This window comes from Hyperolius riggenbachi, chromosome 11 (assembly GCF_040937935.1).
Source record: "Hyperolius riggenbachi isolate aHypRig1 chromosome 11, aHypRig1.pri, whole genome shotgun sequence".
In the NCBI taxonomy this organism is placed as follows: Eukaryota; Metazoa; Chordata; class Amphibia; order Anura; family Hyperoliidae; genus Hyperolius; species Hyperolius riggenbachi.
In genome coordinates, this window is record NC_090656.1 from 14148243 (window position 1) to 14175385 (window position 27143).

Here is a 27143-nt window from a genome sequence, read left to right on the forward strand (position 1 = left end):
TGAGAGGCAAAAGAGGAGCAAACAGAAATCGCCAGCAAGGAGGCAGGTGCTCCAAAGTCTGGGCTTTCTTTGAAGACTGCACTGAGGATGTTACCATGGCGATTTGCAAGGTGTGCAAGACCCGCCTGAGCAGGGGGAAAAATATTAACAACCTCTCCACCACCAGCATGAGCCGTCACATGCTATCCAAACATCCCACTCTTTGGGCAAACGCGTCAGGACAGGGTACCAGAAACAACACTGCCTCCCTTGGGTTCACCAGACTCACCACCAGACCCGCCTCAGCAGCAGCAGTAGCCCAGCCATTGCGTGGTTCACAACATTCACAAACATCAGACGACGCTGACACTGTCACTTTCCGGAGTAGTGCTCTTGAGGTCTCCCAGTGTTCATCAAACACAACAACCAACAGCCCTTCCGTGTGCAGCGCTACGGTTCAGTTGTCTGTGTCGGAGATGTTTGAGCGCAAGAGGAAATTGCCAGCAAATGACCCCCGGGCCGTGGCAGTAACAGCCAGCATAGCCAAGCTTCTGGCCTGCGAAATGCTGCCATATCGATTGGTGGAGACAAACAGCTTCAAGGGCATGATGTCAGTGGCCATCCCACGTTACGTGGTTCCCAGCCGCTACCACTTTGCACGCTCTGCAGTGCCTGAGTTGCATGAGCACGTGGTCAGCAAAATAACCCGAAGCTTGAAGAATGCCGTTGCCTGCAAGGTTCACCTCACCACTGACACCTGGACGAGTGCGTTCGGCCAGGGTCGATACATCTCCCTTACCGCGCACTGGGTGAACCTTGTGGAGCCTGGCAGCGATTCCTCACCTGCTACGGCACGGGTGTTGCCCACGCCACAAACCGCTGCACCGCCGTCCCTTCCACTGGATAACAGCAGCACCTACCTCTCTGACTCCTTCTCCTCCAACGCATCTCAAAGCTGTACCTCATCCGGAAACGCTAACCCAGCAGCAGTAGGATCGTGGAAGCAGTGCAGCACAGCTGTTGGCATGCGTCAGCAAGCGTTGCTGAAGCTAATCTGCCTTGGGGATAAGCAGCACACAGGGGAGGAAATTTGGAGGGGAATAAAGGAACAGACGGATTTGTGGCTGGCACCGCTGGACCTGAAACCGGGCATGGTTGTGTGTGATAATGGGAGTAATCTCATTCGCGCTTTAAGGTTGGCTAAGCTGACACACATCCCTTGCCTGGCGCACGTGATGAACCTAGTAGTTCAGCGGTTCCTGAGGACATACCCAGGCGTGCCCGATCTGCTGTTGAAGGTGCGTCGAGTGTCCAAACATTGTAGAAATTCCAGTACTGCTTCGGGGGCACTCGCCAAGATGCAGGAGCGCTTCAATCTCCCCCACCATCGCTTGCTGTGTGATGTCCCTACGCGCTGGAATTCTACGCTGCACATGCTAGCCCGCTTTTGCGAGCAGAAGAGTGCAGTGGTCCAGTACATGACGGCGCAGTACCGAGGCGCATCCGGCCAGCTGCCAAGCTTCTGTGGATCCGATTGGGCCAACATGTTGGACCTCTGCCAAGTCCTCCAAAATTTTGAGCAATCCACGTTGCTTGTGAGCAGTGACAACTCTTCAGTCAGCATTACCATACCACTGCTGTGTTTACTGAAGAGGTCGATGTTAAAAATCAAGGAAACAGCTGTCATGATGCAACTGGGGGAATCTGAAGGAGAAAACGATCAGCGTGATGGTACCAACATCAGGCCATCCGCCTCAGGGAACGCTGGCCCCAGCAGCTATGACGAAGAAGAGGAGGAGGAACAGCTGGAGTTGGAGCAGGAATTTCATGCCACCACTGACGAGGGCCAGAGCGGTGCACGTTGGACTTCCACAATTCAACGCGAATGGTCAGCAGAAGCAGACCAGGAGGAAGGTGACGACTATGATGCATCACAACAACTATCACAACGCTCACAAGAGGATGATGAGGATTCTGGTAGGACTCTGGCACACATGGCTCAATTCATGCTAGACTGCATTGAACGTGACCCACGCATTGTGCGCATTCTGGACAACACCAATTACTGGGTTTATACCCTTCTGGATCCACGGTACAAACACAATGTTCCAAAACTGCTTGAAGAAAGAGTCAGACAGGTCAAAATGGAAGAATACCAGCAGGCCCTTGTGGAGACTTTAGAGAGGAGATTGACATCCTCCCCCTCCTCTAGCCAGTTGTACGCAGACAGACTGACTTCCGCAAACCCAGGACGACCAGGAGGGCAGCAAACAACGCAAGCCGCAGCTAGTACCCAAAAGGGAATGGTATCGGCAGTGTCCTTGGAGTGGGAAAATTTTCTGACACCCATGCAGCCGCAGCCCACTGAACAGCAAGCGTGCAGATCCACCTCCAACACCGATCGCCTGGAGAAGATGGTCAAGGACTACATGTCAGATGGCGTAGCTGTGTCGAACCATCCATCTGCACCCTTCAACTATTGGGTATCGAAGCTAGACACCTGGCACGAACTGGCAATGTACGCAATAGAGGTGCTGGCTTGCCCGGCAGCCAGCGTTATGTCGGAACGCTGTTTCAGTGCTGCCGGAGGCATCGTCACAGATCGGCGTATCCGCCTCTCTACAGAAAATGCAGACCGTCTGACTCAAATTAAAATGAATCAATCCTGGATTGGAAATGACTACGCAACACTCCAGGACCCCAACCAAGTAACATGACCAATGAACATCTGGGATGGTGTTGCGTTTCCGGGCCCTGTTTATTGAACCTCTCATCTGTATTACATTTATGACTGCATGGCGGCAAAAAGCATTGCTGCTATATCCGCACGCTTTTTGTCCACATGCAAGGCCTGGGTTGTTGTGTCTCACAAAGCGTGGCCTTCTCCTCCTGCGCCTGCTCCTGTTCCATCACGTCTGCTGCTGCTGGGTTAGCGTTGCCGCGTGGTCCCTGTTTATTGAACCACTTATCTTTATTACATTTATGACTGCATGGCGGTACAAAGCATGCTATCCGCACGCTTCTTGCCCTCATGCAAGGCCTGGGTTGTTGTGTCTCACAAAGCGTGGCCTTCTCCTCCTGCGCCTGCTCCTGTTCCATCACGTCTGCTGCTGCTGGGTTAGCGTTGCCGCGTGGTCCCTGTTTATTGAACCACTTATCTTTATTACATTTATGACTGCATGGCGGTACAAAGCATGCTATCCGCACGCTTCTTGCCCTCATGCAAGGCCTGGGTTGTTGTGTCTCACAAAGCGTGGCCTTCTCCTCCTGCGCCTCCTCCTGTTCCATCACGTCTGCTGCTGCTGGGTTAGCGTTGCCGCGTGGTCCCTGTTTATTGAACCACTTATCTTTATTACATTTATGACTGCATGGCGGTACAAAGCATGCTATCCGCACGCTTCTTGCCCTCATGCAAGGCCTGGGTTGTTGTGTCTCACAAAGCGTGGCCTTCTCCTCCTGCGCCTGCTCCTGTTCCATCACGTCTGCTGCTGCTGGGTTAGCGTTGCCGCGTGGTCCCTGTTTATTGAACCACTTATCTTTATTACATTTATGACTGCATGGCGGTACAAAGCATGCTATCCGCACGCTTCTTGCCCTCATGCAAGGCCGGGGTTGTTGTGTCTCACAAAGCGTGGCCTTCTCCTCCTGCGCCTCCTCCTGTTCCATCACGTCTGCTGCTGCTGGGTTAGCGTTGCCGCGTGGTCCCTGTTTATTGAACCACTTATCTTTATTACATTTATGACTGCATGGCGGTACAAAGCATGCTATCCGCACGCTTCTTGCCCTCATGCAAGGCCTGGGTTGTTGTGTCTCACAAAGCGTGGCCTTCTCCTCCTGCGCCTGCTCCTGTTCCATCACGTCTGCTGCTGCTGGGTTAGCGTTGCCGCGTGGTCCCTGTTTATTGAACCACTTATCTTTATTACATTTATGACTGCATGGCGGTACAAAGCCTGCTATCCGCACGCTTCTTGCCCTCATGCAAGGCCGGGGTTGTTGTGTCTCACAAAGCGTGGCCTTCTTCTCCTCCTGCGCCACCCTCCTCCTGTTCCATCACGTGTGCTGCTGCTGGGTTAGCGTTACCGGTCCCTTTTCCTGGAACCTCTTATATGTATTACATTTATGACTGCATGCCGACAAAAAACATGTTACCTGTGCAAAGAAAACAGACATTTCCCGCATTTAAAAGACAGTTTTCCCTTTGAAACTTTAAAATCGATTTTCTCAAAAACTATAAGCTCTTTTTGCTAATTTTTTTTTCCTCTTGTACCCACTCCCAAGGTGCACATACCCTGTAAATTTGGGGTATGTAGCATGCAAGGAGGCTTTACAAACCACAAAAGTTCGGGTCCCCATTGACTTCCATTATGTTCGGAGTTCGGGTCGAACACCCGAACATCGCGGCCATGTTCGGCCTGTTCGGCCCGAACCCGAACATCTAGATGTTCGCCCAACACTAGTTGCTGTCAGTTATAGCTGAGAGGAAAACTGATGTACCAGGTAATGTCCATGTTTCCCTATGGCTCAAGTGGGCAATGTTACAGTTTAACTGTGTGCTGACCAGAAAGCTGTTATGGGTAATGGCCATTTTCAAAATGGAGGACGGAAAATTCCCTTGATCACAGTGGACAAACAGAACGCGGGACAGGAGAAAGACACTGAGGAGTAGACTACCTGGAAGGTAAGTATGACCAGGGGTGAGCCTGGGGTGCCTGGCACCTGGGTGCAAGATTTTCTCTGGCGCCTATGGGAGTGGTTAAATTAACCGCGCCCAACCACATAACCACACCCATGTCCTGCCTAATCACACCCACACCTTCCACCTCTTTACGCATGCATGTGATACCCCATTCCTACCCCTCTTCCATGGGCTTGCTCCTGGCTGGCTTTGGCTTCCCGCGAGTCTGCTAGTCTCTGGACTGACTCAGGCTGAGAGGCTCTGCGAGTGCGACGCAGTCACACACTGCGTATTTATGGCTGCCTGCGGCCACCCTACTCTCGCTCGCTGATGTTGGCTCCTCCCCCCTGCCAAGCCCAAGGTGGGCTGCCTGTATCTTTCCCGTTGCGCCACACAGCCTGCCAGTGTTGCCAACCTTTCACGTTATTTTTTACTGACAAATGCCTAAAAATTTACTGACAAAAGATTATTTTTACTGACAAAACTTCCCCACTAAATGCACATAAGAGACAGCTTTTCCCCATATAAATGCACATAACAAGAGACAGCTTTTCCCCATGTAAATGCACATAACAAGAGACTGTTTTTCACCAGTAAATGCACATAACAAGAGACCGCTTTTCACCAGTAAATGCACATAACAAGAGACCGCTTTTCACCAGTAAATGCACATAACAAGAGACCGCTTTTCACCAGTAAATGCACACAAAAAGAGACAGTTTTTCACCAGTAAATGCACATAACAAGAGACCGCTTTTCACCAGTAAATGCACATAACAAGAGACCGCTTTTCACCAGCAAATGCACATAATAAGAGACAGATTTTCACCAGCAAATGCACATAATAAGAGACAGATTTTCACCAGTAAATGCACATAATGACAAACAGTCAGTGTCCCCAGAATATATAGCCAGGGATATATGTGCCCAGTATATGTAGGCAGGGGTATATGTCCCCAGTATATGTAGGCAGGTGTATATGTCCCAGCATATGAAGGCAGGGGTATATGTGCCCAGCATATGTAGGCAGGGGTATACGTGCCCAGCATATGTAGGCAGGGGTATATGTGCCCAGCATATGTAGCCAGGGGGTATATGTGCCCAGTATATGTAGCCAGGGGGTATATGTGCCCAGTATATGTAGCCAGGGGGTATATGTGCCCAGTATATGTAGCCAGGGGGTATATGTGCCCAGCATATGTAGGCAGGGGTATATGTGCCCAGCATATGTAGGCAGGGGTATATGTGCCCAGCATATGTAGCCAGGGGGTATATGTGCCCAGTATATGTAGGCAGGGGTATATGTGCCCAGCATATGTAGCCAGGCGGTATATGTGCCCAGTATATGTAGGCAGGGGTATATGTGCCCAGTCTATGTAGCCAGGGGGTATATGTGCCCAGTCTATGTAGCCAGGGGGTATATGTGCCCAGTCTATGTAGCCAGGGGGTATATGTGTCCAGTCTATGTAGCCAGGGGGTATATGTGTCCAGTCTATGTAGCCAGGGGGTATATGTGCCCAGTCTATGTAGCCAGGGGGTATATGTGCCCAGTCTATGTAGCCGGGGGTATATGTGCCCAGTCTATGTAGCCAGGGGGTATATGTGCCCAGTCTATGTAGCCAGGGGGTATATGTGCCCAGTCTACGTAGCCAGGGGGTATATGTGCCCAGTCTATGTAGCCAGGGGGTATATGTGCCCAGTCTATGTAGCCAGGGGGTATATGTGCCCAGTCTATGTAGCCAGGGGGTATATGTGCCCAGTCTATGTAGCCAGGGGGTATATGTGCCCAGTCTATGTAGCCAGGGGGTATATGTGCCCAGTCTATGTAGCCAGGGGGTATAGGGTCCCCGTTTAGGTAGTTAGTGACAGGAGCGCCCCCCCCCTCCCCTCCTCTCCCCTCTCCTCTAGCCGCTGCCGCCGCCGCTCCCCCCTCACCTTGCAGCAGCTTCAGACCTCAATCAGCGGGCGACCCGACCAGTAAGAGGGCGCCGGACGCACCCGCTCTATATGCGGAAGTGATGTCACTTCCGCATATCAGTGCGGCGTCCTAGGTCCTAGCGCCCGCCTGCCTGATCGAGGTGTGACGCGGCGGCGCCGGCGGCTAGAGGGAGGGAGCTTCGGCCACAGGGGGAGAGCGGCGGCCGGGCGGCGCCTTGCACCCGCCCAGGCTCGGCCCTGAGTATGACTTGTGTTTGCTTATTTTGACTTTTAATTTTCAGTTCAGGTTTTCTTTAAAGGCAAGCCCATGAGAGGTGCTCAGAGTCCCTTTAGGCTGCTTTCACAGTGGGACGTTACAGGCGCACGTTAGAGCACCCTGTAATGCAGCCCAACTCACAGCATTGATAAATCAATGGGCTGTTCACAGTGCCCACGTTGTGTAGGAGTATAACGCTGCACGTTAAATGAAAGTGCAGCCTGCTGTGCGTTATACGCCTATTTGGCTGCGTTCAGATATTTGCACATGCTCAGTAATGTTTGTTTTTGTTTTTTTTTAATGTGCCGCATGCGCCGTTTTCGTTCGATCCGTATGCGTCAAAAAGTATGCATCATGTATGCATCAAGAGACGCATAACGCAGATCAATGTAACGTCCAACTTCAAAGCTAACATGCGTTGCGTTAGGGGCACGTTATGCGACCTTAATGTCGCATCTAACGCAACGTCTTGGTGTGAAAGAGCCCTTAAGGTAGGAATCTGTGCATGGGTGCTTAGCATGCATGAGTGTAAAGCAGCAGTGGAAGAGCACCCTGAACACTAGTCCTCTTTTCCACAAACTATTTACAGGCAGTGAAATGCCTCTCAAACTCTCACAACTGCTTGCTGCTGCCTGGTAACTGCTTGCTGCTGCCTGGTAACTGCTCGCTGCTGCCTGGCAACTGCTCGCTGCTGCCTGGCAACTGCTTGCTCAGCACACAGCTCAACAGTTCGTGGAAAAGAAGCCTTATGCACCTATTCCTTTCTTTTGCTCCTTGGTAAACATGGTCACTGAGATGCAAATAGTTCTACGTTGATGCAATTTTTTATGGTAATTTTATTTAATTGTATAGAGCTTGAAAATGGACCGAGCTGCTGTTGCGATATTTGTGTGACCCATTCTCAAGCTGCTTACATTTAGCATAAATATTTGCATTGCACTGACGTTTCCACTCCTTGGTAAAGAGACAGTATGACTATTTTGAGATTTTGCAGCAATGAGTAAAGAATAAAGATGCTGATACATCTAGTGATGTATGAGCAGAATGATTGACCAAAAGACAGATCTCTTTCTAATCAAATCAATTATATAGCTTTATTTATAACATTACATCACACTGTCACAGTTGCAGTTTAGAATCCACACTCTGTCTTTTAAGCTTTAAAGCAAAGCAGAAGTAATGACCCTTTTGAATTTTTCTGCAGTAAAACCTTATCTCCAGCTGTCTCTCTCACTGTTTCTTGGCTGAATAAAGGACAACAGTAGCGAGAGATATGTAAAGGCTGCCATATTTATTATTTCCTTTTAAAACAATAACAGTTGCCTGGCAGTCCTGCTGATCTATTTGGCTGCAGTAGTGTCTGAATCACACCTGGAACAAGCATGCAGATAATCTTGTCAGATCTGACAAAATTGTCAGAAACACCTGATCTGCTGTTCAGGGTCTATGGCTGAAAGTATTAGAGGCAGGGGATCTACAGTTAGTATTACTTAAAAGGAAATACATATGGCAGACTCCATATACCTCTCACTAGTCTTCAAAAATGGGACTGAGTTTGACCGAGTTGGTTGAATAGCTCATAGAAGCTCTTTTGCATAGATAACAACACAAGTTGTTGTTTTTTTCTCCTCCTTTTTCTGGAAACCAGAAAGAGTTTGTTAGTAGGGCATGGGCATTTATGAATATGTTTATCTCATCATGTCACCTGTCGCTTCAGGCTCCCTGTAAGCCCACTTTTTTCATACGGAAGGTTCAGCAGCTCTAGGCAAGCTACCCTCTTTCCCTTAAAATAAGACCTACCCTGTAAATAAGCCCTAGCTGGAATTTTGAGCATGCTTCAAATATAAGCCCTACGCGGAAAATAAGACCTAGCAGAAGTTAAAGAGGGAGAGGCGACCAGCAAGCGGGATCACAGCGGTGCAGTACTAAATTGGTACCAGTCCTGTCATCCAATCACACAGGTTATCAGCTGTGATATCAGCCAATCAGTACATTGCATAGGAGGAAGAGGCATCCAACAAGTGGGGACACAGTGGTACAGTGCTGATCTAGCACCAGACCTGTCATCCAAGCACACAGTGATCAGTACAGTAGCGTACCTTCATATACAGGAGCAGCACAGTACAAAGGAACAAGAAATGTTCTACTGAGAAACACTTCCTGATAGAAATATAAGACATCCCCTGAAAATAAGCCCTAGCACATCTTTCAGAACAAAATAAGACACTCTTATTTTCGGGGAAACACGGTATCTGGAGTTCAGGTGGCTACAGCGTTTTATTGATATCAGTGATGCTGTTCATTGCAGAATGGTGAAGGACCTCTTTGAATCGGCACGGCAACACAAACCATCCATCGTTTTCATTGATGAGATTGACATGCTTTGCTGTTCCGAGGGTGGAAACCAGAGTGAGTCCATCAGTAGAATGAAGAAGGAGCTGCTGGAGCAGGTGCAGGGTATGGCGGTCCAATGTTATTTCCAAGCTTTGCATCATATCTCAGACGCCATACTGGTTCTGTGCACTTTCATGCTGTCCTTAAAGAACACCCAAGGTTAAAATAAGCTAATGAAATAAACAATTGTTTCTATCCTCCTTCTCCTAAAAATGACTAAGATATTTCACAGTTTTATTTTATATTTAAAGCTACATTTTAAGTTTTTACTGGTTTATTGTCTTTGCTCAATGACACATTCATTGAAGTATGCCAGGGCTAAAATCTATGAACTATTGACCCTTTTATCTCTTTCCTGCTCTCAGAAGCCATTTTCTGCTAGGAGTGTGTTTTATAGAATAATTGCTTATCAGTGAGGGTTATGGTCCCAACCCAGACAGAAACTGTCACTTGCATACCTGATGTTTAACTCTTTCAGGAAGAGAAAGAAAAGATTAACACAGCCTAGTTATTTGTATGCTTGGCGCTGTACATACACGTCTATCTCATGATGTCACATGTCACCTCATGCATCCTTTAATGCCATCTTCATTCATTTATAGGGGAGGCTTTCCTGACCCACCAAACACGTCTGAGCTACACAATGTCCTGTCTGCTTTCCTTTCCAGGTGTTGGCCATTGTAATGATGGGATCCTAGTTCTGGCTGCTACAAGTAGACCCTGGTTACTGGACTCTGCTATAAGGAGGAGGTGAGATGGGCATCGTGTGTCCCACATTTCATTAGAAATAATCAGTGAGCTGCTTGATTTTCCATCTTGATTCACATTGTGTTGATCTGGGCCAATCCAAATCAGCAACAACTGCACTCGATTGGTCCAATTTCAAGCTGAATACAAATTTTAACACAATTTGAAACAAGTTGGAAGGGGGCACGGAATTTGAGCGCCGGCGAGGCGCAGAAGTTTGAGCGTTGCCAGCCATTAGTCACTTATATTAGTGAATTAGCTATGAGCAGAACATTGCCCAATATTTTCCACTTTCTGTGGCTTGGAGTGATTAATGTTAGGTATTGGGGGGAGGGGGGTGCTCTAGACCACCAGGGAAGCTATATTGGAGGTGAAGCCTTAGATCAGGGAAGCCACATGGGGGAGGGAGGGGGAAAGCAATAGACACAAAAGAACTTTATAGGGAGGGGTGCCACTAGATACCAGGGAATTATATGGGTGAGGGAAGACCACTAGACACCAGGGAACTGTATAGGGAAGGGAGGGGGGCATTAGACACCAGGGAACTGTATAGGGGAGTATTAGACACCAGGGGACGGAGGGGGCCTTTAGACACTAGGGAACTGTATAGGGGAGGGAGGGGGCATTAGACACTAGGGAACTGTATAGGGGAGGGAGGGGGCATTAGACACCAGGGAACTGTATAGGGGACGGAGGAGGCCTTTAGACACCAGGGTACTGTATAGGGAATGGAGGAGGGCCACTAGACCCCAGAAAACTCTATAGGGGAAGGGGGGGGGGGCATCTAGACACCAGGTAGCTGTATAGGGGAGAGAGGGGGGTCATTAGACACCAGGGAACTTTATAAGGGAGAGAGGTGGCCACTAGACATTGAGGTTGTCCTGCGACTTGGTCCCAGTGCTCAGTTTCGGCCTACTTTGTATTTGAGTTTGACACCCCTAATATAAATAGAAAGCAAAGAACTTTTTCTAGTACACAGGGAAACAAAGAGAGTTAAAGGACATCCGAGGTGAAAATAAACTGCTGAGAAAAATAATTGTATCTATCCTCCTTCTCCTAAAAATGACCTTTTTAGATATCCCACGGTTTTATTTTATATTTCAATCTAGTTTTTACTGTTTTGCTGTCTCTGCTCAATGACACATGCATTGAAGTATGCTAGAGCATGAAGTCTATGAATTATTGACCCTTTTTATCTCTTTACTGCTCTCAGAAGCCATTTACTGATGGGAAAGTGTTTTATGGCTGTAATTACTTATCAGTGAGGGTTATGCTAGTCTGACCCAATCCGACCCGGACAGAAACTGTCACTTGCATACCTGATGTTTAACTCTTTCAGGCAGAGAAAGAAAAAAAAGGAACGCAGCCTAGTTATTAGTGTGCTAGGCACTGTACATAACCATGTCTATCTCATCATATCACTACTCACTAAGGCATTCCAGAGCGTTACCTTGCGGACCAGCATCTTGCTGTTGCTCTAAATTTTGAATTGAAATACTTACTTAAAGCAATCCCGAGCCCAGAAAAAAACCCTTAAAAAAAACATACTACGTGATCAGGGGTGCTAGCCAGATCAGGTAGAGCCTCTTACCACCGCTCCCATACCCACAAATCAGTACGTTTTGTTTTTTTGGTAAAGAAAAAAAAATGCCCACGACTCCGGGGTCACAACGCTGCAGCTCGCCTCTCTGCTTCTCCTCACAGAGCAGAGATGCTCGGAAGAGGCGGGATAGAGGCGGGAAGAGGCTCTAAGGGGCGGGATAGAGGCACGGGAGAGGCTCAGAGGGGTGGGATAGAGGCAGGGGAGAGGCTCGAAGGGGCGGGATAGAGGCACGGGAGAGGCTCAGAGGGGTGGGATAGAGGCAGGGGAGAGGCTCAGAGGGGTGGGATAGAGGCACGGTAGAGGCTCAGAGGGGCGGGATAGGGGCACGGGAGAGGCTCAGAGGGGCGGGCTAGAGGCACGGGAGAGGCTCAGAGTGGTGGGATAGAGGTACGGGAGAGGCTCAGAAGGGCAGGATAGGGGCACGGGAGAGGCTCAGAGGGGCAGAATAGAGGCACGGAAGAGGCTCAGAGTGGTGGGATAGAGGTACAGGAGTGGCTCAGAGGGGCGGGCTAGAGGCACGGTAGAGGCTCAGAGTGGTGGGATAGAGGCACGGGAGAGGCTCAGAGGGGCGGGCTAGAGGCACGGAAGAGGCTCAGAGGGGTGGGATAGAGGCAGGGGAGAGGCTCGAAGGGGCGGGATAGAGGCACGGGAGAGGCTCAGAGGGGTGGGATAGAGGCAGGGGAGAGGCTCAGAGGGGTGGGATAGAGGCACGGTAGAGGCTCAGAGGGGCAGGATAGGGGCACGGGAGAGGCTCAGAGGGGCAGAATAGAGGCACGGGAGAGGCTCAGAGTGGTGGGATAGAGGTACGGGAGTGGCTCAGAGGGGCGGGCTAGAGGCACGGGAGAGGCTCAGAGTGGTGGGATAGAGGCACGGGAGAGGCTCAGAGGGGTGGGATAGAGGCACGGGAGAGGCTCAGAGGGGTGGGATAGAGGCACGGGAGAGGCTCAGAGGGAAGGGATAGGGGCACGGGAGAGGCTCAGAGGGGCAGAATAGAGGCACGGGAGAGGGTCAGAGTGGTGGGATAGAGGCACGGGAGAGGCTCAGAGGGGCGGGATAGAGGCACGGGAGAGGCTAGAGAGTAGCGCACAAAGGACACAGAGGCACATCATTAAGCAAAGAACACCAGTCTCCCTATTTAGGATGGCATCATCTTGTCTCTGGCATGCCTTTAGTGGTCTCCTGTTTGTAGGGTTTCTTTCATGTCAAGATATAGGTTTTTTTTTTCTTTGGTGATTCTTGTAGGGACCAAGAATACCTAGGTGAGAAGTAGGGAGGCTTACGAGATACGTGGCCGCCGGGAGATTTGGACGCAGGATACAGCCGGTATATGGCTAACCCTGCTCCTGCACAAGTCCTGGCGGCGTTAACTACCACTCCCCCTCCAGGTCCTCGTGGATGGTGGGGAATTATGTAATTCGGCTTCCAGCTATTGCTGGAGGACGAATTAAAGGGTTTAAAAAGCAACTTCAGCTCCGTCTTCTAACGGCGCCGAAGTTACTCACTGTGCACCGCTATAGCCGTAATTCCTATTACGGTCTATGTTGGCGCCGACTGCACCTAAATCTCCTGCGCTGGATTCCTTGTGTTTGAGTAGGGAGAGAGCGGGGGCCCAATTGTGCAGTCTCGTCAGGTATAGAGAGAGGATACAATTATATACATATATACTCAGAATGGTTAGTAGCAGTTCATGTAACCACCATATAGGCCCGCAGGGAATTAACCATCCCTGATCGGTACTCCAGGTCCTGCTGGATACTGGATGGTCGCTCTCCTGTAGCCCTGCTCGGTACTCCAGGTCCTTCTGGATACTGGATGATCGCTCGCCTGTAGCCCTGCTCGGTACTCTAGGTCCTGCTGGATACTGGATGGTCGCTCTCCTGTAGTCCTGCTCGGTACTCCAGATCCTGCTGGATACTGGATGGTCGCTCTCCTGTAGCCCTGCTCGGTACTCCAGGTCCTGTTGGATACTGGATGGTCGCTCTCCTGTAGTCCTGCTCGGTACTCCAGGTCCTGCTGGATACTGGATGGTCGCTCTCCTGTAGCCCTGCTCGGTACTCCAGGTCCTTCTGGATACTGGATGATCGCTCGCCTGTAGCCCTGCTCGGTACTCTAGGTCCTGCTGGATACTGGATGGTCGCTCTCCTGTAGTCCTGCTCGGTACTCCAGATCCTGCTGGATACTGGATGGTCGCTCTCCTGTAGCCCTGCTCGGTACTCCAGGTCCTTCTGGATACTGGATGGTCACTCTCCTGTAGCCCTGCTCGGTACTCCAGGTCCTGCTGGATACTGGGCGGTCGCTCTCCTGTAGTCCTGCTCGGTACTCCAGGTCCTGCTGGATACTGGATGGTCGCTCTCCTGTGGTCCTGCTCGGTACTCCAGGTCCTGCTGGATGCTGGATGGTCGCTCTCCTGCAGCCCTGCTCGGTACACCAGGTCCTGCTGGATACTGGATGGTCGCTCTCCTGTGGTCCTGCTCGGTACTCCAGGTCCTGCTGGATACTGGATGGTCGCTCTCCTGTAGCCCTGCTCGGTACACCAGGTCCTGCTGGATACTGGATGGTCGCTCTCCTGTGGTCCTGCTCGGTACTCCAGGTCCTGCTGGATACTGGATGGTCGCTCTCCTGTAGCCCTGCTCGGTACTCCAGGTCCTTCTGGATACTGGATGGTCACTCTCCTGTAGCCCTGCTCGGTACTCCAGGTCCTGCTGGATACTGGGCGGTCGCTCTCCTGTAGTCCTGCTCGGTACTCCAGGTCCTGCTGGATACTGGATGGTCGCTCTCCTGTGGTCCTGCTCGGTACTCCAGGTCCTGCTGGATGCTGGATGGTCGCTCTCCTGCAGCCCTGCTCGGTACACCAGGTCCTGCTGGATACTGGATGGTCGCTCTCCTGTGGTCCTGCTCGGTACTCCAGGTCCTGCTGGATACTGGATGGTCGCTCTCCTGTAGCCCTGCTCGGTACACCAGGTCCTGCTGGATACTGGATGGTCGCTCTCCTGTGGTCCTGCTCGGTACTCCAGGTCCTGCTGGATACTGGATGGTCGCTCTCCTGTGGTCCTGCTCGGTACTCCAGGTCCTGCTGGATACTGGATGGTCGCTCTCCTGTAGCCCTGCTCGGTACTCCAGGTCCTGCTGGATACTGGATGGTCGCTCTCCTGTAGCCCTGCTCGGTACTCCAGGACCTGCTGGATACTGGATGGTCGCTCTCCTGTAGCCCTGCTCGGTACTCCAGGTCCTGTTGGATACTGGATGGTCGCTCTCCTGTAGTCCTGCTCGGTACTCCAGGTCCTGCTGGATACTGGATGGTCGCTCTCCTGTAGCCCTGCTCGGTACTCCAGGTCCTGCTGGATGCTGGACGGTCGCTCTCCTGTAGTCCTGCTCGGTACTCCAGGTCCTGCTGGATACTGGATGGTCGCTCTCCTGTAGTCCTGCTCGGTACTCCAGGTGCTGCTGGATACTGGATGGTCGCTCTCCTGTAGTCCTGCTCGGTACTCCAGGTGCTGCTGGATGATCGCTCGCCTGTAGTCCTGCTCGGTACACCAGGTCCTGCTGGATACTGGATGGTCGCTCTCCTGTAGCCCTGCTCGGTACTCCAGGTCCTGCTGGATACTGGATGGTCGCACTCCTGCAGCCCTGCTCGGTACACCAGGTCCTGCTGGATACTGGATGGTCACTCTCCTGTAGCTTTGCTCGGTACTCCAGGTCCTGCTGGATACTGGATGGTCGCTCTCCTGTAGCCCTGCTCGGTACTCCAGGTCCTGCTGGATACTGGATGGTCGCTCTCCTGTAGCCCTGCTCGGTACTCCAGGTCCTGCTGGATACTGGATGGTCGCTCTCCTGTAGCCCTGCTCGGTACTCCAGGTCCTGCTGGATACTGGATGGTCGCTCTCCTGTAGCCCTGCTCGGTACTCCAGGACCTGCTGGATACTGGATGGTCGCTCTCCTGTAGCCCTGCTCGGTACTCCAGGTCCTGTTGGATACTGGATGGTCGCTCTCCTGTAGTCCTGCTCGGTACTCCAGGTCCTGCTGGATACTGGATGGTCGCTCTCCTGTAGCCCTGCTCGGTACTCCAGGTCCTGCTGGATACTGGATGGTCGCTCTCCTGTAGCCCTGCTCGGTACTCCAGGTCCTGCTGGATACTGGATGGTCGCTCTCCTGTAGCCCTGCTCGGTACTCCAGGACCTGCTGGATACTGGATGGTCGCTCTCCTGTAGCCCTGCTCGGTACTCCAGGTCCTGTTGGATACTGGATGGTCGCTCTCCTGTAGTCCTGCTCGGTACTCCAGGTCCTGCTGGATACTGGATGGTCGCTCTCCTGTAGCCCTGCTCGGTACTCCAGGTCCTGCTGGATGCTGGACGGTCGCTCTCCTGTAGTCCTGCTCGGTACTCCAGGTCCTGCTGGATACTGGATGGTCGCTCTCCTGTAGTCCTGCTCGGTACTCCAGGTGCTGCTGGATGATCGCTCGCCTGTAGTCCTGCTCGGTACACCAGGTCCTGCTGGATACTGGATGGTCGCTCTCCTGTAGCCCTGCTCGGTACTCCAGGTCCTGCTGGATACTGGATGGTCGCACTCCTGCAGCCCTGCTCGGTACACCAGGTCCTGCTGGATACTGGATGGTCACTCTCCTGTAGCTTTGCTCGGTACTCCAGGTCCTGCTGGATACTGGATGGTCGCTCTCCTGTAGCCCTGCTCGGTACTCCAGGTCCTGCTGGATACTGGATGGTCGCTCTCCTGTAGCCCTGCTCGGTACTCCAGGTCCTTCTGGATACTGGATGGTCACTCTCCTGTAGCCCTGCTCGGTACTCCAGGTCCTGCTGGATACTGGGCGGTCGCTCTCCTGTAGTCCTGCTCGGTACTCCAGGTCCTGCTGGATACTGGATGGTCGCTCTCCTGTGGTCCTGCTCGGTACTCCAGGTCCTGCTGGATGCTGGATGGTCGCTCTCCTGCAGCCCTGCTCGGTACACCAGGTCCTGCTGGATACTGGATGGTCGCTCTCCTGTGGTCCTGCTCGGTACTCCAGGTCCTGCTGGATACTGGATGGTCGCTCTCCTGTAGCCCTGCTCGGTACACCAGGTCCTGCTGGATACTGGATGGTCGCTCTCCTGTGGTCCTGCTCGGTACTCCAGGTCCTGCTGGATACTGGATGGTCGCTCTCCTGTGGTCCTGCTCGGTACTCCAGGTCCTGCTGGATACTGGATGGTCGCTCTCCTGTAGCCCTGCTCGGTACTCCAGGTCCTGCTGGATACTGGATGGTCGCTCTCCTGTAGCCCTGCTCGGTACTCCAGGTCCTGCTGGATACTGGATGGTCGCTCTCCTGTAGCCCTGCTCGGTACTCCAGGACCTGCTGGATACTGGATGGTCGCTCTCCTGTAGCCCTGCTCGGTACTCCAGGTCCTGTTGGATACTGGATGGTCGCTCTCCTGTAGTCCTGCTCGGTACTCCAGGTCCTGCTGGATACTGGATGGTCGCTCTCCTGTAGCCCTGCTCGGTACTCCAGGTCCTGCTGGATGCTGGACGGTCGCTCTCCTGTAGTCCTGCTCGGTACTCCAGGTCCTGCTGGATACTGGATGGTCGCTCTCCTGTAGTCCTGCTCGGTACTCCAGGTGCTGCTGGATACTGGATGGTCGCTCTCCTGTAGTCCTGCTCGGTACTCCAGGTGCTGCTGGATGATCGCTCGCCTGTAGTCCTGCTCGGTACACCAGGTCCTGCTGGATACTGGATGGTCGCTCTCCTGTAGCCCTGCTCGGTACTCCAGGTCCTGCTGGATACTGGATGGTCGCACTCCTGCAGCCCTGCTCGGTACACCAGGTCCTGCTGGATACTGGATGGTCACTCTCCTGTAGCTTTGCTCGGTACTCCAGGTCCTGCTGGATACTGGATGGTCGCTCTCCTGTAGCCCTGCTCGGTACTCCAGGTCCTGCTGGATACTGGATGGTCGCTCTCCTGTAGCCCTGCTCGGTACTCCAGGTCCTGCTGGATACTGGATGGTCGCTCTCCTGTAGCCCTGCTCGGTACTCCAGGTCCTGCTGGATACTGGATGGTCGCTCTCCTGTAGCCCTGCTCGGTACTCCAGGACCTGCTGGATACTGGATGGTCGCTCTCCTGTAGCCCTGCTCGGTACTCCAGGTCCTGTTGGATACTGGATGGTCGCTCTCCTGTAGTCCTGCTCGGTACTCCAGGTCTTGCTGGATGCTGGACGGTCGCTCTCCTGTAGTCCTGCTCGGTACTCCAGGTCCTGCTGGATACTGGATGGTCGCTCTCCTGTAGTCCTGCTCGGTACTCCAGGTCTTGCTGGATGCTGGACGGTCGCTCTCCTGTAGCCCTGCTCGGTACTCCAGGACCTGCTGGATACTGGATGGTCGCTCTCCTGTAGCCCTGCTCGGTACTCCAGGTCCTGCTGGATACTGGATGGTCGCTCTCCTGTAGCCCTGCTCGGTACTCCAGGTCTTGCTGGATGCTGGACGGTCGCTCTCCTGTAGTCCTGCTCGGTACTCCAGGTCCTGCTGGATACTGGATGGTCGCTCTCCTGTAGTCCTGCTCGGTACTCCAGGTGCTGCTGGATGATCGCTCGCCTGTAGTCCTGCTCGGTATACCAGGTCCTGCTGGATACTGGATGGTCGCTCTCCTGTAGCCCTGCTCGGTACTCCAGGTCCTGCTGGATACTGGATGGTCGCACTCCTGCAGCCCTGCTCGGTACACCAGGTGCTGCTGGATACTGGATGGTCACTCTCCTGTAGCTTTGCTCGGTACTCCAGGTCCTGCTGGATACTGGATGGTCGCTCTCCTGTAGTCCTGCTCGGTACTCCAGGTCCTGCTGGATACTGGATGGTCGCTCTTCTGTAGTCCCGCTCGGTGCTCCTGGTCCTTCTGGATAGTGGATGGTCATTCTCCTGTAGTACGATATACTTTCCAGAAAAACTGCAAAGCTATTACCTCCAAAGGAGGTCTGACTGGTAATGGGTAGGATGGAGGGGCCCCATGTGTGTTCTATTTTAGTGTTTTAAAATATAAAAATAAAAAAAAAATAATAAAAGTAGAGGTAATCGCTTACCTCTACAGAAGATATAGATACCAGTTCAACTGGAAAATACGTTTTTATCCAAAAAGCATTCTGACAATGCGTTTCACGGTTCACAGCCCGCTTCCTCAGGTCAATACAAAATGCCTTGATAGCATCGGGGATAGAGTGTAGGCACCTTTAATAAGAGGCAACTGCACATTGGGCGCCTCCATCCTACCCATTACCTTTCATGTCAAGGGATGGCAATGCTTAGGAGAACTCACGGAGAAGCATGTGATCATGTGATGACTTCCTGGTTTAACACATGATCATGACCAGCAAATCAGAGCCTTACAAATCAATCAGCTGATCAAAACTGATCAAATGCTTCTCCATGATTTCTTCTAGACATTGCCATCCCTATTCATGTTGCTTTTGCAAATCCGCCAGTTAATGCCGTCTGTCGACCCCCCTCCCCCCAGGTTTGAGAAGCGGATCTACATCCCGCTGCCGGAGGAGGCGGCCCGGGCGCAGATGTTCCGCCTACACTTAGGTAACACCCCGCACAGCCTGAGTGAGGCCAACATCCGAGAGCTGGCTCAGAAGACGGAGGGTTACTCGGGAGCAGATATCAGCATTATCGTCCGTGACGCTCTCATGCAGCCCGTGCGCAAAGTGCAATCCGCCACACACTTCAAGAAGGTGCGGTTCCCTAATACAGATTCCCACCAGACGGAGTCTAGCTATCCCTGTGCAGTGTGATGTCATATGCTTGTGTCTCTGTGTATGTAGGTACGAGGCCCCTCCCACACCATCCCTGGGGCGATAGTGGATGACCTTCTAACACCGTGCTCCCCTGGAGACCCCGGCGCCATCGAGATGACCTGGATGGATGTGCCTGGGGAGAAACTGCAGGAGCCGGTAGTCTGCATGGTAAGCTGAAGAGTCACATGTGCTGTTTCCATGGTGAAGCTCAGTGGTTAGGTGTGATAGGCACCACTGTCATTCATCATCTCAGAAGACACATGTCATGACAGCGTGTTTATACAAAAGAGGCGGAGTATAACAAGGTTGTGGCAAGTTGACACCGTAATCTAAGCACACATACAATTAGGTAAATGCCCCTACTTAAAGCAGAACTGTAAATTCCTGTAAATAACAGTTTCACTTACCTGGGGCTTCCCCCAGTAGCAGTCCTGCACGATCCTCCATTCTCCCGCACCAGCTACTTTCATTACCGCCAACTTGCAAGTCGACGGCAACTGCCCCTGTGCGCCCCGGGCTATGCTATTAGCGCAGGATGCTATTGCAGGCTGGAACGAGAAGACCGCTTCGCATAGCCCGGGCGCGCAGGCGCAGTTGCCGTCGACTTGCAAGTTGGCAGTAACGAAAGTAGCTGGCACGGGAGTACAGAGGCTTGTGCAGGACCGGCGCGGGATAGGACGGCTGCTGGGGGAAGCCCCAGGTAAGTGAAATGTTTTTTGTTTTTTTACAGGAATTTACAGTTCTGCTTTAAATATTTTTATCGCCATCACGTATCATTGTGCTCACTAAGACCCTTAAAAGGAGCTTGAAGTGAGGCTCTCATATTTATTTCCCTTAAACAACACTAGTTTCCTGCTCATCTGTTTGGCTGCAGTAGTGTCTGAATCACACACCTGAAACAATCATGCAGCTTATCTTATAGTGATTAAACAGCTCTTTATATACCAGACATGATTCAGGAATTAGCCAATGATAAACCACACACATTTCTACCCAATCACTATGGTCCGCTGTCTGTCGGACCAGATGGGGATCTTTTATGGCTGCCGCCTGATAGGTTAGCCAGCTAGGAGCCCTCCCACTCACCTACAATAGACGTGGTGGGCTGGTCTGGTCTCGGAGACATCACGCTGTTGGCCTCTCGTCAGCACCGCCCACCTGCCGCTTTGTGGACATGATGTAAAACCGCAGCAACGTCATGTGAGGCACAAGTGGCGAGTCAGTGCCAATATCACGCTACCTAAGCAAGTGCCCAATGTGTGAGGTAGATGCCTTTGTCACTGAGGTTATGACAAGATGTGCTGAGATCAGGTTGACGGTTCATACTTCTGTAGAGCAGATTAGCTTTTTAGACACTATGGTGAAACAACACGGTGACAGATTGGTGACCAACCTCTGTACAAAGCCTACGGATATGAAATCCCTACTCTATTATTAGAGTTTCCATCCAGAGGTGATTAAGAGGTCGATCCCCATTTAGCCAATTGAAAAGGGTACAGTCTATTGTGACAGAACAGGCACAGAGATATAAGAATGACTGATATCAACACCACGTTTTTACAAGGGGCGTAACAATAGACCCTGCAAGGGATGCAGCCGCAGGGGGCCCCAGAAGCTGTCCTGAGAGAAAAGTTTTCTGCACACCATGGGCTTGATTCACTAAACCGTGATAATTCAAATATCACACCCTATCAAAGATAGCACACCTTATCAAAGCTAACACGCCTTATCAGAGCAGCATAGCGAGTGCTACGAACTTATGCCTGCTAATTGGCAATGGCACTCATCCTGCCCTGAGCCCCTGTGGGTTAATAGCATTCGCCACGCTACTCTGATAAGGCGTGTTAACTTTGATAAGGTGTGATAAGTTTGATAAGGTTTGATATTTGATCTTTCAGTTATCACGGTTTAGTGAATCAAGCTCCATGTGTGTCTGTATGTGTGAAGACATGCACGTTTTATCACAGAAGCTAATGTTATTGATAGAGGAAATGTGTGCAGTGCTTCACTGTTGTCTGTTATCTGCATTCAGGAAAGCACATTCAAGTGTGCACAACTGAATAACAATGGTTCTCAGTTTACCTGTGCAGGAAGCGAGGAGGTGAGGGGGTCATCTAAAGTTTCACAGGCAAGTCCCAGTGATTTCTCGTTACGCCCCTGGTTTGTACAGAGAGGATACACACCAGATACTGTGTGGACAAGGCATTAGAGTGAACTGGGAGTGGTCCTAAACAACATGGAGGGAGCAGAAACATGACTGGTCGGATCCCTTTTGTGACACGATACAATCTTGAGAGTAACATCAAATGCTGTAGCAGCATCCGATTAGCCAGTTTTCAAGCTGAACAAAACAACATTTGCATCAACTCGGAATTATTTGCATGTCATGAACCATCCCAACCCTCCTATAGGGCTCGTTCACACTGGGGGCGTTTTCGGCCTTTTTTCAAGCGCAGGCGATTATTAAAATCACCCATAAAACACTTGTTCAGTGAATCTCTATGAGAAAGTTCATATCACCGCAGTTTGTGCGCTGTATGTTCAGCAAAGCACTGCCTGTATCATCTTTGGGGCGTTATTGTTGTAATGGAAGGTTTAGGAAGAGCGCTAAACGCTCACAAAACCGCTTTATACGGCAATTGCATTCACGGTTTTTAGAATCCGGGTCAAAGACTTGTGTCAGGGAGTGAATTACAAAACCGCTATGGAAAAGCGATTTTACATGAAATGAAGCCCGCAGTGGCGAGCCGGGAAGGAGGGGGGGCCGGGGGGGGGGGCGCAGGGAAGCGCACCAAAACGCTTGCGCTTTCGATTTTAGGTGTGAATGAGGCCTCAGTGAAGGCTTTCAAGCTCAGCAAACCACAAGGCAAGAAATAAGTCAATGAGTTGCTCATAATGCTGAAATGTAATGCAAATTGTATGCAGTTTGAAATTGGGCAAGTCAAACACTTGATTAACCTAACTCCCAAGCTGCTGCATACAATTTAAATGCCAGTCAGAACTATTTGCATAACACGACCATCTTTCACGAGAACAGGAATCTGCTGTGGGAAGGATTTTCACCAGTATTTATGCATGCCAGGTTCTCCGCCTCCTGGCGTGTGGGTATATGTTTGGCAGGGGTCACCACAGACTCGGGCACACAGCTGATACTCCACTCTCTTCCTCTCTTGCAGTCTAATATGCTGCAATCACTGACTACCATAAAGCCTTCGGTGATCACTGAGGACCTGCTAAAGCTGAAGACATTTACAGAAGAATTTGGCTAGGGAACAAGAAGAGCAGAATGTGCTGTATGTGGGCGCCCAGCAATGACATCACAGGAAGCTTGAACACTTCCCCCCCCCCCCCCCCCCCATCATATGTAGGACTCAGGAGCTCTTCTCATTGGTGGATGGCTTACCACAGAAATGAATGGTGCAGTTCTACACTGCAATCATTAAATCCCTTACAACATCATCTATGTCAGTCTGTTTGGCTTATGACTGTTTGTAAGAAAAAAGGTAAAGCAGCGCATTATCCAATAATCAGGAATAATAATTGCCTGTAGCTTACCTTCCCTGCAGGACCTTTATGTTAACAGGTTCAGAAAGAGAGCAACCGAGATTGCCTTGGACCCTGCTCACTCCATCTTTCAAAGTATGCCTCACGGGTGAGATTCCGGTCAGTTGCAACAAAGACTTCCATGCACAGGAACAGATCCTTCCCTCTGGGGGGGGGGGTCGGTGGAAATAGAAAAAAAATGTATACATATCTAGGGCCAGGGGCGGACTGACAAATCATTAGGCCCCCCGGGCAATAGGAGATTATGGGGCCCCGTACCAGTATTGCCAACCTTTCACGTTAGTTTTTACAAAGATATAATAATTTACTGACCACGGATAGTTTATACTGATAAAGACCCCTGCAGCGCACCGAAAAATGGGTGTGGTGATGCAACAGAATGTGGGTGTGGTCATGGGTAGGGCCAAATATACATGACCGTAGCAGTGGTGTAAAAGGTCTGCCGGGGAAGTTTGAGCTCTGCCATAGTGTTTCCCCCTCAAAATACATGTAATCTGACATAATTTCACCAAAAATCCATGCCATTTGGCAGAGATTCCTCCAAAGTACAGATAATATGGCAGTGATTCACCCAACATACACATAATTTGGCAGCGGTTTCCCAAAATACGCGTAATCTGGCAGCAGATCACCCAAAATACATAAAATCTGGCAACAGTGGTTCCCCCAAAATACACATAATCTAGAAGCAGCAGTTCAGTTCCCCCAACATACACAATCTGGCAGCGGTTACCCAACATATACATAATCTGGCAGCTGTTTCCCAAAATACAGTTAATCTGACATCAGTTCCCCCCAAAATAGGTGCCCCCAGCATAGGTACCAAGGTCTATAGGTGTTCCCAGTATAGGTAACCAGGTCTATAGGTGCCCCCAGTTTAGATAGCCAGGTCTATAGGTGTCCCCAAAATAAGTAAGCCAGGTCTATAGGTGCCCCCAGAATAGGTAGCCAGGTCTATAGGTGCCCCCAGAATAGGTAGCCAGGTCTATAGGTGCCCCCAGAATAGGTAGCCAGGTCTATAGGTGCCCCCAGAATAGGTAGCCAGGTCTATAGGTGTCCCCAGAATAGGTAGCCAGGTCTATAGGTGTCCCCAGTATAGGTAGCCAGGTCTATAGGTGTCCCCAGTATAGGTAGCCAGGTGTATAGGTGTCCCCAGTATAGCCAGGTCTATAGGTGTCCCCAGTATACGTAGCAATGTATATAGGTGTCCCCAGAATAGGTAGCTAGGTCTATATGTGTCCGCAGGAGGGGAGGCAGTGCAGTGGGCTCGTCTCCCCCTCATTCCCTCACCTTGGGGCTACCCCTTTGGAATTTTGAATTGTCGGTGGCTGTCAGCGGGCGGGGACTTACCGCTGCTCTTCATGCGGCAAGGGAGCTCTGCGCGCAACTAGTCTGGTCTACTCAAGATCAGACTAGCTGCTGCACACAGAACTCCCTCCCCCAAGTCCCTGCCCGCTGCCAGCCACAATTCAAATTTCCAGAGGGGGAGCCTCAAGGTGATGGAAAGAGGGGGGGGGGGGGGGGGGGAAGACGTCCCATTTTCCCCGCCGCTGTGCCTGCTTCTCCTTCACTGCGCTGCCACCCCTCCTCCTCGCAACGCCTGGGCAGGGGCCCCCCTCGGTCCATTCCCGAGTGCCTGAATGGTCAGTCCGCCCCTCCAAATCCCTTCAGCCTGATCACTCATACGCTGATGTCCTCCGCCTTCTGGAACCTCGGTGTTGGGTCCCCAGTTCAATGGCTGGGAGTGTTCTGCTCCAGCGCAGCAGTACGGGGGGGGGGGGGGGAGAACTGTTGGTCGCCGGTCCACTTTAACTCACATACTGTCCTTGACTTGTAATATCTACACTGCCTCTCCTTGTATCATATTGTCTGTGCCAAGTCACATTCCTGTAAGTGCAAACTTATTTGGCCAAAATAAAATGGATTCTGATGAGACCCAGGCCACAGCTGGCTTCCGGGATGGGAGATGCAGCCATTATACTAGTATAAATGGAAATAATCTCATAGTAAAATCACAAACACTGGCTGACAGGCATGTTAGCAGAACATGGTCAGTGCACAGAATCTCGCAGAGCTTTCTGCTATTGTACTTGGCTTTCTGTTTGTTTCCTGAGGTATCAACACTACTACTGGAAATGGCTTGTGTCAGTGTCAACAGAACAGAAGGGAAGACTGGAATAAAATGTAGTAATATTCCGGCAATGCACAGATTGGAGTCAGAGGAGGAGAGATTTGTACATAAAGTCACTAAAGCAGTTTTTCTTAAAGTGGACCTGAACTCAGAACTTCCTCTCTGCTCTAAAAGATACGCAACAGTATAATAACCCTTAAAGAAAAACATTTCTTTGTCACAGCTGATACAAATCCTGAAATAAATCTGCACTTTTTCTACTTCCCGATTCATGGAAGCAGACAGGTTAACCTCCTGTGCTTTCAAATGGCCTCATCTGCCATCTCTGCCATAGACAGTCATGTGACACGGGGAGAGATCAGATTACAACTTGTGATTAGACACAAATGAGGGGGAAATAGACAGGCTAAACCAGGCATGGGCAAAACTTGGCCCTCCAGCTGTTAAGGAACTACAAGTCCCACAATGCATTGCAGGAGTCTTACAGCCACAATCATGACTCATAAAGGCAAATGCATTGTGGGACTTGTAGTTCCTTAAAGAGAATCTGTATTGTTAAAATCGCACAAAAGTAAACATACCAGTGCGTTAGGGGACATCTCCTATTACCCTCTGTCACAATTTCGCCGCTCCTCGCCACATTAAAAGTGGTTAAAAACAGTTTTAAAAAGTTTGTTTATAAACAAACAAAATGGCCACCAAAACAGGAAGTAGGTTGATGTACAGTATGTACACACATAGAAAATACATCCGTACACAATCAGGCTGTATACAGCCTTCCTTTTTTAATCTCAAGAGATCATTTGTGTGTTTCTTTCCCCCTGCAGCTATCCTCCACTGAAGTGTCAGGCTGTTTCTTACTGCAGAGTGCAGACAGCTCTGCCCGTATGTAATTCATCAGCATGTGAAAGCCCAGCCAGCTCAGAGGAGGATTTATCCAGCTTGTAAAAGATAATAGAGCAGAGAGAAGCTGCACTAATCTAAATAACACACAGGCAGTGTGCAGAGCGGGGCTTGGAGGGGGGAGATGCATCACAGAACCACAACACTGAAGAACTTGGCAGCCTTCCAGAGACAGGCTGACAAGTCTGACAAGAGAGAGATAAGTTGATTTATTACAGAGATGGTGATAGTAGAACGTGCTGCAGTAAGCCAGAGCACATTAGAATAGCTTTTGGAACTTGTAGGATGATAAAAAACAGGATGCAATTTTTGTTACGGAGTCTCTTTAACAGCTGGAAGGCCAAGTTTGCCCATGCCTGGGCTAAACTCTCTAAATACACACGGTGCATTCCTCTATGTTTTCCTTCTGTCCTGTGCAGGTCCACTTTAACCCTTTTGGGACCAGATCCTATTGTGCCCTGTGATTGGCTCACAGTAATCATGGGTTCAGAAGGTCTGCTGTCACAGACAGCAGAGCAAGCGAGTGTAGCGACAGAACAGCAGTCTTAAAGGGAACCAGAGACGAAGCACCCTTGTGTATTTTACCATATATATCAGTAAGAACATTAGAGAAAACACCTACCCTGCTCTCTGTTTCATCCTCACTGCTAAAAATGTCCATCAGCTGTGATAAGAATCCCCGACTGAGCATTCAGTCTGGCTTTGCAGGGAATAATTATAGCTAAGTCATTATAGCAGAGCCACAAGGGGGCAGGCTTGGGCTTGAAAAGACACCAGAGAAGACAGACTCAGTCTAGCTTTGCTACGGAAAGATTATAGCTGAGTGCTCAGTCGGGGATTCTTATCAGAGGTGATAACAGTCAGATTACACAGAGAACAATGAAACAAAGGGCAGATTAGGTGTTTACTGTCATGTCCCCACTGATTTATAAGGTAAAATACAAGAGGGTGCTTCATCTCTGGTTCTCTTTAACGGTGAGGATGATGCGTCGCGTTAGAGCCCTAAGGTACTGATGTAAATACCTCTATATACTCCCTTCAGCAACGTCCAATGAGCTGTCTCTATACAGAACAGTTATAAATGACACATGTAGTAGGCTTTTATGCAGAAGCTGATTGGCCGCTATGGAACAGACACTTCCTCCATGAGGGCTTGTGCACACACAGAACTCAGGAAACAGCTGAATGACAGGA

General features: G+C 50.7%; 1 protein-coding gene across 1 annotated transcript in view; it reads left to right on the top strand.

The window, feature by feature from the left end:
• LOC137538653 (vacuolar protein sorting-associated protein 4A-like) overlaps nt 1-22810 on the top strand; it is a 37231-nt gene extending 14421 nt beyond the window's left edge. Inside the window, exons 5-9 of the mRNA XM_068260932.1 lie at nt 9157-9305; nt 9911-9992; nt 19069-19288; nt 19379-19519; nt 22528-22810. Coding sequence (XP_068117033.1) covers nt 9157-9305; nt 9911-9992; nt 19069-19288; nt 19379-19519; nt 22528-22620 — 685 coding nt within the window. The 3' untranslated portion in view covers nt 22621-22810. The remainder of the gene's footprint in view (nt 1-9156; nt 9306-9910; nt 9993-19068; nt 19289-19378; nt 19520-22527) is intronic.
• Nucleotides 22811-27143: the final 4333 nt, after the last annotated feature.